The sequence below is a fragment of the Macaca nemestrina genome, chromosome 14 (assembly GCF_043159975.1).
Source record: "Macaca nemestrina isolate mMacNem1 chromosome 14, mMacNem.hap1, whole genome shotgun sequence".
In the NCBI taxonomy this organism is placed as follows: Eukaryota; Metazoa; Chordata; class Mammalia; order Primates; family Cercopithecidae; genus Macaca; species Macaca nemestrina.
Window position 1 is genome coordinate 110,338,106 of NC_092138.1, and position 16,481 is coordinate 110,354,586.

General features: G+C 55.9%; 1 protein-coding gene across 6 annotated transcripts in view; it reads left to right on the forward strand.

Annotated features, from left to right (window-relative positions):
* Positions 1-202: 202 nt before the first annotated feature.
* The window catches only part of LOC105463975 (dynamin 1), a 52,550-nt gene continuing 36,271 nt past the window's right edge, over positions 203-16,481 (forward strand). For 5 of the 6 annotated variants that reach the window (XM_071078391.1, XM_011711511.3, XM_071078393.1 and 2 more), the window contains exons 1-4: positions 203-456; positions 15,261-15,334; positions 15,613-15,762; positions 16,082-16,285. In XM_071078391.1, coding sequence (XP_070934492.1) covers positions 296-456; positions 15,261-15,334; positions 15,613-15,762; positions 16,082-16,285 — 589 coding nt within the window. In that variant the 5' untranslated portion in view covers positions 203-295. The remainder of the gene's footprint in view (positions 457-15,260; positions 15,335-15,612; positions 15,763-16,081; positions 16,286-16,481) is intronic. The other variant, XM_011711510.3, reaches the window with a different exon arrangement.

Here is a 16,481-nt window from a genome sequence, read left to right on the forward strand (position 1 = left end):
ATTCTGCGCAGCATCCGTCCGCGCACCCTAGACACTGCTAAAGCACCCCGAAAGCCGCAGAAGGTTAAAACTACGACACCCATGGTGCCCCGGGCGGCGCCTGCGCACGGCGGCCGGCCCGCAGCGTCGCGGGCTCCCCCTAGCGGCTTCCCGGAGCGGTGCTCGCTCCGATCCCCGAGGGGCGGGGGCCGCGCGGCTCAGGCAGTCGGGGCGCGAGGCTGCAGCGGCGGAGCCGGAGTCGGAGCCGGGAGCGCGAGCGGCAGCCGGATCGCAGCCTGCGGGGCCCGCCGCAGCCATGGGCAACCGCGGCATGGAAGATCTCATCCCGCTGGTCAACCGGCTGCAAGACGCCTTCTCTGCCATCGGCCAGAACGCGGACCTCGACCTGCCGCAGATCGCCGTGGTGGGCGGCCAGAGCGCCGGCAAGAGCTCGGTGCTCGAGAATTTCGTAGGCAGGTAGGCGCGGCGCGCCCCCAGGCGCCGACCCCTGACCCCCAGGATCCCCGGAGTCCCTGCCCGGGGCACCGACGGCGCGGCGACCTCGCAGCCCCCGACGCTGCACCCGCGGCCGGCGCGCCCCCCACCCCCAGCCGGAGCTAGGCGGCCCTCCCCACCTCGAGAGCCCCTCCGGGCAGCAGCGCCGCCCGCTAGTCTGCAAACGTCGTCAAGCCTCCGGCTGCCGAATCACGCCCCCTCCTCCGTCCCATCCTTTAGGGCAGACAACCCTCTGACAGAAGCCCTGGCCAAAGGGCTGCCCCCCGCCCCCAACATGGGCATGGAGAGAGCCCGCATTACTCAGCGCCTCCGTTGGGCTCCGGGAGTCCCTTGGAGCGGGCAGCACCCGGGGGCAGCGGCCCCCCCACCGGACTCTATGGGGGACATCCTCCTACCCCCATGGGAATTCCTGGGCCGTGGCAGGGGTCAGACCCCCACCCCAGTCCCTAAAAGAGGACGTAGTCCCGTGGGCATCGAGGACCCGGTACGGCCTCCCCCCGGCACACACACACCTCTGCGGCTCCCGCCGCCATCCGTGCGCAGCGCGGCGGAGAGGGGGAGGCGCGGGCTGCAGGATGAGGAAGGGAAGAGGGGAGGAGAAACCACTTCTTATCCTTCTCTGAGCAGCCGGCCCCTTGCTTCGCCACGGCCCCTGGGTGGGGGGCGCCTCTCAGTGTCGCCGTCCCCTTGGCCTGGCCAGAGAGATCGTGATGGAGGGAGAGGCGGCAGAGGGCAGAGATGACTAAGACAGGGATGGCGGGAGGGGGGAGCCATTTGCAGAACCTAATCCCCCTCCCGCCTCTGATCCCACAAGGCGCTGGGAGGCCTAGGTGGCGGAGAGGGGAGCAACCACAAAGACAAAGGGTCCTGGGTTTACGGGGGCAGGGAGGGTCGTGACCCCCAGGCTCTCCCCAAACCCCCAGGGGGAGGAAGAAACAGTTTTTCTGGTGCTGAGGACAGAGAGGAAAGATAGGAGCTCTCCAGGTACTGGAGGTGAGATGGGGGGCTGGGCAGACTGGGAGACGAAGTGAGAGAGTTTACACTGACCCCCTCTTTCATCTCCCCCCCATCTTCTTCAGAAACCCTTGCTTTCTTCCAATGACCTTCAGGGCCAAAAAAGTGACTGGCACATGGGAGAGGGAGGCAGGGGTCCTTCTCCGCAGAGGGACAGCAATTCTGTCCAAGCCAGGTTCTGCTGCAAAACCTCAGGCAAGTCACTTGCCCTCTCTGAGCCTTAGTGTCCCCATCTCTAACATGGACAGTGGGACTGGATGGTTGTTCCTGCCCCTCAAATGTCCTGGGAAACCCATGCCAGCCCTAGAGGTGAGAGGGAGAGGGCCTGACTGGAGCCACGTATGTGTGGGATGTTGGAATGCCACCATGGAGGCGGCCGTGCCCATCTGGTCAGCAGAGGGGGAGGCATCTGTCTCTCCGATGGCTCCTGCAGAACCCCCCTTCTGATCACATGACCCCCAGAGCTGCAGAGACCCAGGCAAGAGACACACAATGAGCCCCTTCCCCAAGGGCCGGCAGTCAGGGACAGCCAACAGTTTAGAGTGGAGAAACCATATTCCTACCTCTCCTCCTTTGAATGTTGGCTGAATTCCTGCCCCACGCCAGGCTGCGTGCTCCAGGCTTGGGGTAGGGAGGGAACCAACTGGTGATTTCAGCCCCCGTCTACTGAGTCCATCCTATGTACCCCCTATGCTGAGTCAGTCATAGGCTCACAGGAGCTCCCAAGAGGCAGGCACCATGATGCCCATCCTACAGATGAGGAAACTGAGACCCTGGAGGTTAAATGCCTTGCCCAAGGTCACACATTCAGGAAGGGCAGCAGCTGTTAGACTCCAAAGCCCAGTTCCTAATCTCGACGCTGCACATCCTCTGAGAGCCGGGTCCTGCACCAGACACAGGGACGAGCGGGTGGGTGGGCCTCCATTTCCCCATCTGTGGAATGGGAACGCTGACAGCCACTGCCCTGCCTTCCTGAGAAGGTGACTGTGGGCTCCACTGAGTTCATGGGTGGAAAGGTTCTTTTGTAAATATGCGGGACAGGGCGTTGATAGCCAATTAGGCTTGGGGACCTGCATGTCCAGCCCCTGCCCTCCTGGAGCCCATGATGCAGGGGCCAGCCCTGACCACGGCAGATTTCAGCAAGTATTGCTGGCTGAGTGGCGGAGCAGGGTGTGGACTGTACCCCAGGAGGCCTGGGCCCTCTGGCTGCCCTCTGCACCCCAATGCCCTTGGCCAGGTCCCCACAGGAGGATGTGCAGGGTGTCCAGATGCAGGCTCAGGGCAGGGGAGGGGGCTTAGGTTGATGTGAAGGAGTAGGCAGGAAAGCATTCATGATCCCCTGAAAGCTAGTGAGAAGGCCAGGGAAACTGAGGCTCAGTGGGTTCCACCATCTCAGCCTGACAGCTCCTTCAAGGGCTCCTGACCTCTCCAACAGGGCTCAGTCCCCAGCCTGGTGAGCATAGTAACAGCCATTCTGTCTCCTGGGGCTTCCCAGGAGCCAATCCCCCACGGAAAATGCTTCAAAGGAAAATGCATCAGGGCTGCCCCAGGTCCACCTGGGCTTCTGGGCGCTCAGAAGGATCTTGCTGTCAGCTCTGCAATGGAGGTAGCGTTGCAGCTGCCCGGGATGCTGCTAGAACTTGTCTAGGTCTATACTGTTTCTTCACCCCCTTCCCTTTTACAGAAGGGAAAACTGAGGCTAATTCATTCAGTCATTTAGTAAACATTTGTGGAGGGTGCACGATGTCTTGGCACTATGGTGGAAAAGACCAAGGCTCTGCATTGCAGAGGGAGAAACTTAGAAGACAACTGGAAAATGTGGTCAACGTCAGGGAGGGGAGCGGGGCTGCTCTCCCAAGGGAGGTCAGAAGTCTCCGGGAGGAGGTGGCATCTGAGATGAGAACCGAGGGATGAGAAGCTGTGTAACTTGCCGGGGTGGGAGAGTTCCGGGCCGAGGGAAAGGTGCAAAGGCCCTGGGGTAGCAAAGAATTTGGTGCCTTTGAGGAACAGAAAGGACCCCCTGTAGCTGGTGTTTGGCTAGCAAGGGGGAGACAGGACCTGAGAGACAGGCAGGGGCTAGATCTACAAAGCCCTTAGGCCACGAGGAGTGAGGAGTTTGGGTTTATTTTCTCTCTTGTGGGAAGCTTTTTAGTAGTGGATTGACTTGAGCTGATTCTAGCAAGGGTGTGACTTGGGGAGGGGGTGAGGGAAAAGGCAGGAGACTGGTGCGGAGGCTGCTGCAGTGGGCAGAGGGCAGTGGAGGTCCCGAACGAGGGCTTTAGCTGCAACGAGAAGGAGAACGGTGGGTAGGTTTCAGGATATATTTTGGAGGAAGTCCTGCTGGAGGATGAATGTGGAGGGTGAGGAAGGAGGAATCAATGATGACATCTGGGATTTTGACCTGAGCTCCTGGGTGGGTGTTGGTGCCATTAACAGAGTCGGGAAGAGTAAGGAGGAGCAGACTGGGGGGACGGGGGAAGACCAGGGTTTGGTTCTGAACATATTGAGCCTGAGATGCCTGTTAGACTTCTGAGGGGAAGATGTCAACTGGCAGTTTGGTGATGCAAGTCGGGAGCTCAGGGGGAAGGCGGGCTGGAAATAAAAATTTGGAAGTCGTTGGTGTAGAGATGGGATTTAAACCCGAGAGTAGATGAGCTCATCCTGGGGGTAAGTGTAGACGGGGGAGTGTTTGTGGACCCAGCACCCGCCAGCCTTTCATGAACAGATGCCTGGTGCCCTAGGCCAAAGGGGCCTCCTTGCTGTCCCTCCAGCTCCTCTTTATCACCCCCGCCCCGCTACACCCCCCACCCCAATGCTCCTGTAGGGCTAAGAGTGGGTTGTCCCTGGACAGGCCAAGTCCGGTGGGAATGTGGCAGAGGAGCCGAGAGCATGCTGTGAAGTCAGACCTGCTGAGTTTGAAGCTCAACTCTGCCACTTACAAGCAGAGAATCCCTGGCCATGTTCCCCAAACCCTGCCCAGTTGCTATTTCCTCATCTGTAAAATGGGGATAATAATAGCACAGCCCTTGTGAGATTATGGTGAGTGTTGAGACAATCCCCAGGAAGCACTCGGGGCAGGGCCTCGCATGGAGGACGCGCTGCTTCTATCCCTGCCTGAGCATAGGCAGGCAAGCCCCCTGGTATGGTGCGGGCTGGGAGGTGCACCAGGATGGGGGCACGGGTTGGGGATCTTCTCCATCCAGGGTAGGGTAGGGGTCCTGATGAGCGACCCTCTGCCCAGAGCCCAAGGAGCAGCCCAGGGGGAAGGGTTTTAGGTTTCCCCATGGCTCTGCCTACCCTCCCCCCTACCCCCAGGCTTCCTGTCTGCCCCAATGCCCTTGTCCCTTCCTCCACATTCTTTTTTTTTTTCTTTTTTTTTTTTGAGACAGAGTCTCGCTCTGTCACCCAGACTTGGAATGCAATGGTGCGATCTCAGCTCACTGCAACCTCCACCTCCCAAGTTCAAGTGATTCTCCTGTCCTAGCCTCCTGAGTAGCTGGGATTACAGGCGTGCACCACCACACCCAGCTAATTTTTGTATTTTAATAGAGATGAAGTTTCATCATGTTGTCCAGGCTGGTCTCAACTCCTGACCTCCAGCGATCCACACACCTCAGCCTCCCAAAGTGCTGGAATTACAGGCGAGAGCCATGGCACTCAGCTCCTTCCTCTGCATTCTATCCCAGCATGGACGTGGTGCTGGTCTCTGGCCTCTGAGAGCCCCTTTCTTTGTCAAACGTAGCCTTTCCCGGGGAGACAGCCCACTCCCCATGATTAAGCTCTGTCTCTTCCTCTGAACACACTGGGATGCATCATAGCGGTCCCATTTCTTAGATTTGGAGATGGAGGCCAAAGACTATTAGGGGATAAATGAGACATCCTAGGCAGAGTGTGGATGACCTGGAGGGGGCAGAGGGAACTGACATTTCCTTGGCACTTGCCGTGTGCCAGTCCCTGAGGATACAGCTGTGAATCAGCCGGACCCATCCTGCTTGGGAGGCTTGTAGCTGATCGGGGCAGACAAACATGAAATCCACAAAGAGCACGTTTGTTGTGTGTTTTGAAGGAGTCTGCTCCTGTGTTGCAAGGAACCTGACATTGAGGGGAAGGGAGCTTTCTGAGCCATCAGAAGGCCTCCTGAGGAGGTAGCATTTAAGACTGGACCTGAGCAAGACTAGGACGTGGTCAAGCCAAGGCGTGGACTGGTGCAGGTGCAGGGACCGTCCTGAGCAAAGGCCTAGGGGGAAAAGAACCCAGATGAAGGATGAAGGGCGGTGTGGCTGAGTGAGGAGCGGAGGCCAGAGGTGAGACTACGAGGGTTGGGGAGGCGGGGCTTGAGGGGCCTGTTAGGGACCCTTTGACAGTCCCCAACCCACCTGGGGAGCTGCCACACTCTGCTCCGGCCTCTGCATGCTCAGAGCATGCACCTGCCACATGCTAAGCACACACTGCCTGTGGGCCACATGTGGAGCACACCCCCGAGGCTGGATGCATGGAAATGCACCCATCCGCAGCCAGAGGACATCCTCTCCAAACCCACGCCCCACCGTGGCCCAGAGGAGCTGGAGTGAAAGGTGACCCTGGCAGACAGTATCTGATCCCGGCGCCAGGAGAATCGAGTTTCCCAGGCCCTGGCTGGGTCAGAGGGTCGGACTCAGGGAAGGGGGTGCAGGTAGGAGAGCGGAGAGAGTGGGCAGGGCAGGAGTGGAGGAAGCGGGTCATGGACACAGTACTGTCAGGCATGGAGAAACGGACGCCCACGTGCCATATGTCTATGTATTCCAGTTATAAATCAAGCTGAGGAATTGCTAAATGCAATGCATTCTGCCCTCCCACCATAACAAATGCACCTTCATCACAACCTGGCCAGCTGGGTTTGAATTCAGAATTTCAGACTCCTTGGAGTTCCGTGGTGGATGTGGAGGCGTGGGGACACAGGTGTCCCCTCTCCGCGGGCTGCCCCATCATTTCCCTCTTTATCCCTCCAGGGGTCACTTGTGAACACCCCAGCCCTCATATCCCAGCTCCAGAAAGGACCCACCTTGGGCCTGAGCTGGTCCCCACATGGGCCTGGGCGGTGGGCTTGGAACTGCTTGAGAGGGAATCCTGGGGCACCTGAGCGTAGCCTACGAGGGGAGCACAGGCTCCAGCTGGGCACCTCCCCTGGCCCCTGGGGAACTCTTTGCCCCACGGGGAGGGTGAGGCCAGGGGAGGTCCAGAAAGGGACCCCTAAGGACAGGACTGATGTCTTCTATCATTCAAAGTTTTTGTTTTATTTTGTTTTGTCTATTTTGTTTTGTTTTGTTTGAGAAAGGATCTCACTCTGTCACCCAGGCTGGAGTACAGCCGGGTGATCTTGGCTCACTGCAACCTCCGCCTCCTGAGCTCAAGCCATCCTCCCACCTCAGCCTTCCAAGAAGCTGGGATGACAGGCATGCGCCACCACATCCGGCTAAGTATTTTATTTTATTTTTTGTAGAGATGGGGTCTCACTATATTGCCCAGGGTGGCCTCAAACTCCTGGACTCAAGTGATCCTCCCACTTCGGCCTTCCAACCAGGTTTTTATTTTATTTGTGTTTATTTAGCATTATTATTATTATTATTAGAAACAGGGTATTGCTCCGTCACCCAGGTTGGAGTGCGGTGGCACAATCTCAGCTCACTGTAACCTCCGCCTCCTGAGTTCAAGCGATTCTCCTGCCTCAGCCTCCCAAATAGCTGGGACTAATGGGCATCCGCCATCATGCCCAGCTAATTTTGTGTTTTTAGTAGAGATGGGGTTTCACCATATTGGCCAGGCTGGTCTTGAACTCCTGACCTCAGGTGATTTGCCCGCCTTGGCCTTCCAAAGTGCTGGGATTACAGGTGTGAGCCGCCAGGTTTTTAGATGGCAAAAATGACACAGAGAGGGTAAGGAATCTGCCTAATGTCACACAGCAATTGAATCAGAGGCAGGCCAGGAACAGGCATGGGTCTCCTGCCTCCAGTCCATACCTTTCCATGTTTCTGTCTCCCTATTCCCCACCCCAGTCCCACCCATGTGTGCACACACCTACACACTGGAGAGTCTTCCTCCTCTCCTCCTCTTCCTGGGTGACTCTCTGGCACTCTCACCCATTCCCTGGAATGAAATCTGGATAAGAAACAAGAATCGTTTGGAGAAGTCAGGCCTGGCAACTTAGAATTACTATAAGCAACAGAAAAAAAAAAGGTAATATTGAGCTTGGAAGGTGTTCAAAATATTCTCCTAAATGGCATCTTCCCATTGCCCTGGCCAGAGGCCCTAAGATCGACTGCCTGCGGGCTCCGCCATCCTCCCCATCCGACTCGGCCCCCATGCCCTGTGGATTCTGCCCAGCTCACTCCTATCTACCTCAAACTCCAGCCCCTTTGTCTTAGCAGCAGAGTAACTTCCTCCATTGCCCCCCTAACCCATTCCCCGCCCAATAGCATGGAACTCTCTCCAGCCTCCCAAATCTATCTTCCTAACTTGAAGCCCTCTTTGGACTCCCAGCCCTCAAAACCGAACCCCACACCTGAGTTGGGCCCCTGAGGTTTGATTACCCAGTCCTGCTTCCTTTCAGCCGCTCCCTCCTGGTCTACCTGAATATATTACAGTTCGTGGGGAAAGCAGGGCTGTGCCCACTCTCTCACTCTCCTGGGGTGCTGTTGCATATGCTGTTCTCTCACCTGGAAGCGTCTTTTTTCTTTTCTTTTTTTTTTTTTTTTGAGACGGAATCTTGCTCTGTGCCCCAGGCTGGAGTGCAGTGGTTGGATCTCAGCTCACTGCAAGCTCCTCCTCCCGGGTTTACGCCATTCTCCTGCCTCAGCCTCCCGAGTAGCTGGGACTACAGGCGCCCGCCACCTCGCCCGGCTAGTTTTTTGTATTTTTTAGTAGAGACGGGGTTTCACCGTGTTAGCCAGGATGGTCTCGATCTCCTGACCTCGTGATCTGCCCGTCTCTGCCTCCCAAAGTGCTGGGATTACAGGCTTGAGCCACCGCGCCCGGCCGAAGCGTCTTTTTTCTTTCTTTTTTTTTTTCTTTTTTCTTTTTTCTGTAGAGACAGGGTCTTGCTACGTTACCCAGGCTGGTCTCAAACTTCTGGCCTCAAGCCAGGTCTCAAACTCCTGGCCTCAAGCTGGGGCTTGAACTCCTGGCCTCAAGCAATCCTCCCACCTCAGCCTCCCAAAGTATTGGGATTACAGGTTCCAGGTTCCAACCACCGCGCCTAGCCCCTGGAAAGCTCTTCACCCTGCCCTTGTCTTCCTCTTTCACTGGGTCTTTCCTGCAAGTCTCACATCACCCAACACCTCCTCTGGGATGCCTTCCCTGATCACCCTCTCCCGCCATGACCTGGCCCTCCCTGTGTGGGGTAGGGCTTTGTTTTCTCCCAGTTGGGAAGCTGTAGAGGATGAAAGAAGCCTGTTGCCTTGGGCTCAGAGCTCCTGGCAGAGGGCAGCTCCAACCATGGTTAATATTAACAATGTATCTAGTCATGACTGTGTTATTCTTTAATCACTCTGTCTCATGTGCCTCTCTTAGCTCAGGAAAAGGAGGCCACTAGCCAGGGTGAGGAGAAAAATCTCAGCAGGTGAATGCACCCTCACCTCCAACCTGGGTCCCCATTTAGAAGGAATGCAATGCTATAGCACATAAAGCACCCAGCAGGTGGCACGTGCTCAGGAACTGGGACCCACCAATGGGCACCCCCGTTAGGTCCTTCTACTGCCAGATGTCAGGGCATTCCCTTAACAGACCCAGGAGGGAGCTGCTGGCCTGTGTCCTATTTCACTGATGGGCAAACTGAGGTTCAGAACAGGGAAATAATTTAGTGGCCGAGCTGGGGTTCCTTCTCATCAGGATGCTGGTGATAAGAAATAAGGATCCATAGCCGGGCATGGTGGTGCACACATGTAGTCCCAGCTACTTCGGAGATTTAGGTGGGAAGACCGCCTGAGCTCAGGTATTTGAGGCTGCAGTGAGCTATGATCGTACCACTGCACTCCATCCTGGGCAACTGGGCAAGACCCGGCCGGAAGGAAGGATGGAAGGAGGGAAGGAGGGAAGGAAGGAAGGAAGGGGAAAGAGGATCCAGATGTGGCTGCATGCTGAATAACTTTGGAAATATCTATGATATGTTAGGTGAATAGAGAAGCTATCAAGGGGGCTGTAAACCCAGTGTGCATGTGGGTGCCTGAGAGGCATGTGATTTCACCTTTCTGAGTCTCAGTTTCTTCCCTGTAACATGGAGAAACTTATCACTCTGATTTCACACAGCCATGCAAGAATCAATCCAAAGGATGCAGATTTCTTAAACAGCTTTATTGAGGCATAATTTACATGCCATACAATTCACCCATTTTAAAGGCACAATTCAATGATTTTTAGTATATTTACAGAGTTGTGCAAGCATCATCACTATCTAATTTTAGGATATTTCCGTCACTCTAAAAAGAAATCTTGTGCTGATGTAGATTTTCAAGTCCCTGGCAGAGTCCCTGGCTGACAGTCAGCAATTCATCAGTGTTTAGCCATGATGATGATTATTAATGATAAAATGTTTACAGTGGCTCTCATCAGGTGTTAGGAGGATGATTGGTTTTTATTTTTTAAATATTTCACGTATTTTCTAAATTTTTTTTTTTTTTTTTTTTTTTTTTTTTTTTTTTTTTGAGACAGAGTCTTACTCTGTCGCCCAGGCTGGAGTACAGTGGCAGGATCTCGGCTCACTGCAACCCCCGCTTCCCGGGTTCAAGCGATTCTCCTGCCTCAGTCTCCCAAGTAGCTGGGACTACAGGCACGTGCCATCACACCCTGCTAATTTTTGTATTTTTAGTTGAGATGGGGTTTCACCATGTTGGCCAGGCTGGTCTCAAACTCCTGACCTCAAGTGATCTGCCTGCCTCAGCCTCCTAAAGTGTTGGGATTACAGGAATGAACCACCGCGCCTGGTCATTTTCTGAATCTTTTAAAATGGAGAACATATGATTTTTAAAATTAGAGGCAAAAGCGATCGATTTCTATTTTGAAAATATAAAGTCATCCACACTTGGATGGATGGAAGGGAGGGAGGGTGGGAAAGAAAGTAGGAAGGATGGGAGGATAAGGAGTAAGGGAAGGTAATAGGCTCGGCTTAATAGGGAGAAAGATTGCTGTGGAGAGAGCACCTACCCGGAGTCAGGAACCCTGGGTACCAGTCCTGCCTTGTCACCAACTTGCACCATGATCTTGGGCAAGACTCTTCCCTTTTGTGCCTCAGTTTCTACCCCTACACAATGAAGCCGATGGTAGAGCTCATCTTGCATTCACTCTTTTGGTCAATGCAGGTGTCCTGAGAGTCTGCTACGTGCCAGATTCAGTGCTGGGTGCTGGGATATTGTGACAAACAGGTCTAGCCTAGTCCCTGCTCGCGGGGCCATCAGAACATCAAGGAAAGCCAAGGCCAGAACTGCCCTGCAGTGTTCAAACCTCAGCTTGAAATTCATGAGCTGTGACGTGGGGCTGCCTAGGGTCCCCTGGGGCAGCTGGAACAGAGAGGGACTTGTTGCCTGGGGGCAGTCTCACCTCCTCCCAGCTGTATTTCTTGGCCCACCCACTCCCTTGCCGGCACCCCAGCTCCCTGCTTCAGAGGGTGCCCCTGCCCACCCCCCTCGCCTTCCACCTCCAGCTCTCTCCCTGCTGCCTCTTCTGGTGACGAGGCTGTGGGAGTCTAGCCTGTGCTCTCAGCATGCCCAGCAAACTATCATTATTTATAAGCATAGTAGCCGCCATTGGTTCAATCATCAGCTTGTATAAGCCTCACAGCAACCCATTTTACTGATGTGGAAACTGAGGCTCAGAGAGGTATGGTCATTTGTCCACAGCCACACAGCTCCTATATGACAGCTTGGACATTCAATGCAGGATTCATCTGATATCAGAGCCCAAGAAGGAGGAGGCATAGAGGAATGACTGGCAGTGGGTGCATGCCCAGTTAAGCGTGTTACTTCCTGGCATCATTTGCATTCAGCAGGGCCTGGGAATCAGGATCCCGGAGCTCTGGCCCCAAGTCTCGGGTCCTAGAGTAGGGGTAGGGGTAGGGGTCACGTCAGCCCTTGGGTTCAGTTTCTCCAGACCCCTCTCAGGGTGACAGCACCAGTTCAGATAGGGAGTGTGGCATTTGGGGGTCCTGAGAGGTGTTTATTTTGTCCCCCTATGCTTCACGTTTGAAGGTGCCTCTGCAGATGGCCAGGCACAGCCTCCCTGGGAACCCACCATCTGCTCCAAATGAGTGGGGAGAACTGGCATGCCAGCAGCCGCCCCTCCCACGCCGGGCACAGCACACAGCCTCCGAGGCTGGTGGGCCTGACACTTTTCTCTGGGCACCTGTTCTGTCCTCCCTCAGCCTAACCAGGAGCTGGAGGCTGGATCTGGTCTGGATCCCCACTAGGGGGAAGGAGGACCACCCCAGGGGGCCCTTAGAGCGCAAAAGTGGGACAGTGTGTCCAGGTGAAAGGGAAGAGCTAGGGAGCTGCTGAGTCATGCACATTCCTTCCCGTGTTGCCTGGGCACCTACTACGTGCAGGGCCTGTGCCAGTCAGGAACCCGGAAGTGAGTGAGGAGCTCATTGTCCGGACCTGGGGACCTGCTGGTCCTCCCCACTGTGCATCTAGGCGTGAGACTGGGAAGCAGACCTCCCGGGTCCTGGCACCAGGCACCAGGCCAGGGAAAGGCCAATGTAGGATCTGATGTAGGAGCCAGCCTGGCCCTGGCTCCTCAGCACAGGGCAGGTGGTCCTTAAAGTTGACAGGGCGTGTGGAAACCACCGGAGGATCTGTTTAAAATCCAGACACTGCCTCCCGGTGAAGCCCTCTTGAGATTCTAACCCAGCATGCCTAAGGAGCATGCATCTGGACAAACTACCCAAGGCATTCTGAGGCAGGCTGCATGAGGGCCTCACTTTGAGAACCTGGGCCATGACAGAGATGGGCCACCTCCCCATCTGGGCACCAGGAGATCTTGTCCCTGGGAGGGGTTGACCCCCAGACATGGCCCTGCCTCTAGTTTCTGCTTCCCAGAAGCTACTTGTCCTTTAAGCAGCCCTTGGGAGGCAGTGGGCAGCTGGCCCAGACCCTGACCACGTAGCATTCTCGCCAGCTGGGTCCTGGGCTCCTCGCACCCCCTATGGGGCACCTTGGAGACCTCCACCCCTCAGGCTCACCAGGACTGAGTGGGCCCATGTGCTCAAGGAGAGGCCTCTCGGGGAAGAACTCCAGGGAAAGTCCATGTCTCTGCGTGGGGGACTCTCTGTGGGGAGTCCCATCCTTTCCAGCCCCTCCCGTGGTTTCCATGGCAACTACTGTTACCATGGTGTTGCTGGTGAGGAGCTGGTGGAGAATAGGGTGGACCCCCAGCCCCCACACCCACCCCAGCTTCTATGAGAACAGCTGTTCTATCTCCACAGCCCTGGGGGACTCCCAAAACTGGAAGTCACGCCCCCAAAGGAGTCTTTGAGTAAAGGATGGAAGAGATTGAGACCGGAAGTCCTCCTACCCCTCAGCAAACCCCCTCCCTCTGTGCCGCCTGGCACACCTCTGTTCTAGCACATACCACACTGCATTGCATTATCTGTTTACTTGTCTGTCTCTCCCACCACACTGTGAGTTCCTCAGGGTGGGAACTGTCTGACTCATCATCTCCCATCCCCAGAGCCCGGCACAGGGCCCGGCACAGACTGAATTTAATTGAATTACATAAAAAGCCAAGTCTGGCTTCTTGGGTTTGAGGCAGCACCATTGAATGAGGAAGTTCCCAGGCTGAGGGACCAACAGACACTCGGCTTTGAATCCCCGCTTGGCTGTGTGACCTCGGGTGAGTCACTTCACCTCTCTGAGCCTCAGCCGCTTCCTCTATAAAATGATAATCTCTATATCAGAGCACAGATTCGAGGACTTGGGGATTCAATCAGAATTTATTGAGTGCCCCTTGTGTGCTAAGCCCTGTCCTGGGCACTGGGATACAGTGGCAGACAGAAAGAGGCTGCCCTGCCTGCCTAAAGCTCACTGTCTGGCAAGAATGAAAAGCATTTGCCTGGTGTGTAGAAATGATGAATATACATAGGGCTTACCATCCTCCTTCTCCAGTGTAATTCCTGACTCCTCCCCAGCAGCCTCGGCTTCCCCAGATATGAGGCAGTGGAGAGGCTTCAAGAAGGGGCTTTGAACCTAGGAGCTCTGGATCTAGTCTGTTGTACCTAACACCCTTTGCTTCTGACCCTGGGGTGCAAGAAGACTTGTGAGTCTGGGTTAGGCTCTGGGCTGGGGGCAAGAGACCTGGGTTCCGCTTCTGCTTTGTAGAGCCTGAGTGTGTCTTTTTCCCTCCCTGGGCCTCTCCATGAATAAGGCGCTGGCTGGGTCTCAATGGTCCCTTGGGCTTCAGCCTGCTCCCTGCTTTCTTGGGCCCTGGGGATCCCATGACTGGCAATTCTGACATCCTGGTTCCTGGAGAGGCCTTCACTCTCATGCTTGCACCACCCTGGAGGGCGGTGCAGAGGGAGGTAGATGAAAAGAGCTGACTGGACAGAGAACTGGCACCCACAAGAGTCAGCCAAAAGAACAGCTGAGGTTGACATTGGCATGAGCAGATGTCTGAGCTATAGACTGTCAGGTCTGGGGACAGTGGATGACTTTGGGACCCCTCGGTCCAGTCCTTCAAAGGCGGCTGGATTCACAGGGGGCTGAAGCGCAGGGGAGTCTCACTGCAGAGTAAATACATCTGAGACCAGGGTCTGCTCTGCCAGATACTGGCTGTGCAACCTGAATGTCTCTAAGCTGCAGCTCCCTCATCTGCAAAATGGGGGTAATAACAGTACCTGCCTCATGGGGCTACCGTATGGAGCCCCACTCAGCGCCTGGCATGCAGTAGGCACCAAGAAGCACGAGTTTTTTGTTTTTTTGTTTTTTGTTTTTTTGAGATGGAATTTTGCTCTTGTCACCTAGGCTGAGTACAATGGCGCAATCTTGGCTCACCATAACCTCCGCCTCCTGGGTTCAAACAATTCTCCTGCCTCAGCCTCCCAAGAAGCTGGGATTACAGGCACCTAACACCCTGCCGGCTAATTTTTTTTGTACTTTTAGTCGAGACAGGGTTTCACCATGTTGGCCAGGCTGGTCTTGAAGTCCTGACCTCAGGTGATCCGCCCACCTCAGCCTCCCAAAGTGCTGGAATTACAGGCATGAGCCACTGCACCCAGCCCATGAGTCCTTTTCCTTGCCGCCTCCTTCCCCACTCTTCTTCAACCCTAGCCATATGGGGCCTGGAGAAGGGGAAGTGAGATGCTGCCCTGCCCCACAGCGGAAGGGAGGGGAGAAGTTACAGCTCCGTTTCCTGGGACCCACTCTGTGGGCACTGGATGCATAGGCGTGTGGGAAACCCCATGCCTCAGTTTCTCTGGGGCTGAATGGCAGTGACAGGGTTGGGGCAGGGACTTCCTGTTGGTTCAAAACCAACACAGGACGTATCTAGGAGTTGATCCAGTCTCTTGGCAGCTCAGATACATAAATTCTGTGACCCCGGCGACTTAAGGAAAAGTATTTTCCACCTTTCTGGGCTGCCATATCCCCTTAGTTACCTGAAGCCCTTGGGCTAAGGAGTGGTGGGGCCAGCACTTTGGAGGGAGCTTTGGCTCTTCCAGGGGCAGGACAGGTACCCCTGGAACAGAGGGCGCACCCTCATATCTTGACCCTCCTTTGACCTCCAACTCATTGCAGGGACTTCCTGCCTCGAGGATCTGGCATTGTCACCCGACGTCCCCTGGTCTTGCAGCTGGTCAATGCAACCACAGGTACGTGCCCTCCTTCACCAGCAGCCAGGCCTGCCCACTCCAGCCTCTCCTCCGTCCCCAAGCTGAGGGCCAGCCTGGCCACGAAACTTGGTTGCTGTGTGACTGTGGGCCTCGTCCCCCTTAGGGATAGCAGGGATCAAAATACGTAATGGAGACGTGGGTGGTGGTTCTGCTTAGGCGTGTCTAGAGAGTCCTATTACCGGTGGGAGATGAAAACCCCCAGGTGGGGTTCCAGAACTTGATGCCTACTGCCCTTCCCCTGCCCGCTTCTGGGGCAGAATATGCCGAGTTCCTGCACTGCAAGGGAAAGAAATTCACCGACTTCGAGGAGGTGCGCCTTGAGATCGAGGCCGAGACCGACCGGGTCACCGGCACCAACAAGGGCATCTCGCCGGTGCCTATCAACCTCCGCGTCTACTCGCCGCATGGTGAGGACCCTGGCCCCGCCCCAACCTCTAGGAATCATTTTCTTGGCCACGCCCCTCTGCGTGCTTCTCTCCTCCTGCAGACTCCGCCCCTAGAGCGACCCTGCCTCCGCATCATCCTATTCCAAGCTCCACCCAGCCGTGGATTCCGCTCACTTCCGGCCACGCCTCCAACATGCAGCCACTTTCGCCCTGAGATTTCCTAGTCCCGCCCACCTGCCACCCTGCTCCCAAGCAGCTCCTCTAAGCCCCGCCCTATTCCTTAACCTCGCCCGCGGCCACGCCCCTCGCCTTGAGCCCACCCTCTCGCCGCTCTGTCCAGTGCTGAACCTGACCCTGGTGGACCTGCCCGGAATGACCAAGGTCCCGGTGGGGGACCAACCTCCCGACATCGAGTTCCAGATCCGGGACATGCTGATGCAGTTTGTCACCAAGGAGAACTGCCTCATCCTGGCCGTGTCCCCTGCCAACTCTGACCTGGCCAATTCTGACGCCCTCAAGGTCGCCAAGGAGGTGGACCCCCAGGGTAGGTTCCCACCCGGTGGCCAATGCACAAAGTCCCAGGCTTGCGGGCTGTCTATTCTTAGTGTAAAGGGGAGCCTCTGAACGGTCTAAGAATAGTGGTAGGATCAGATATGTACCTTTAAAAATAATTTTGAGGTCAGGCATGGTGGCCCATGCCTGTAATCCCAGCACTTTGGGAGGCCGAGGCGGGAGGATCG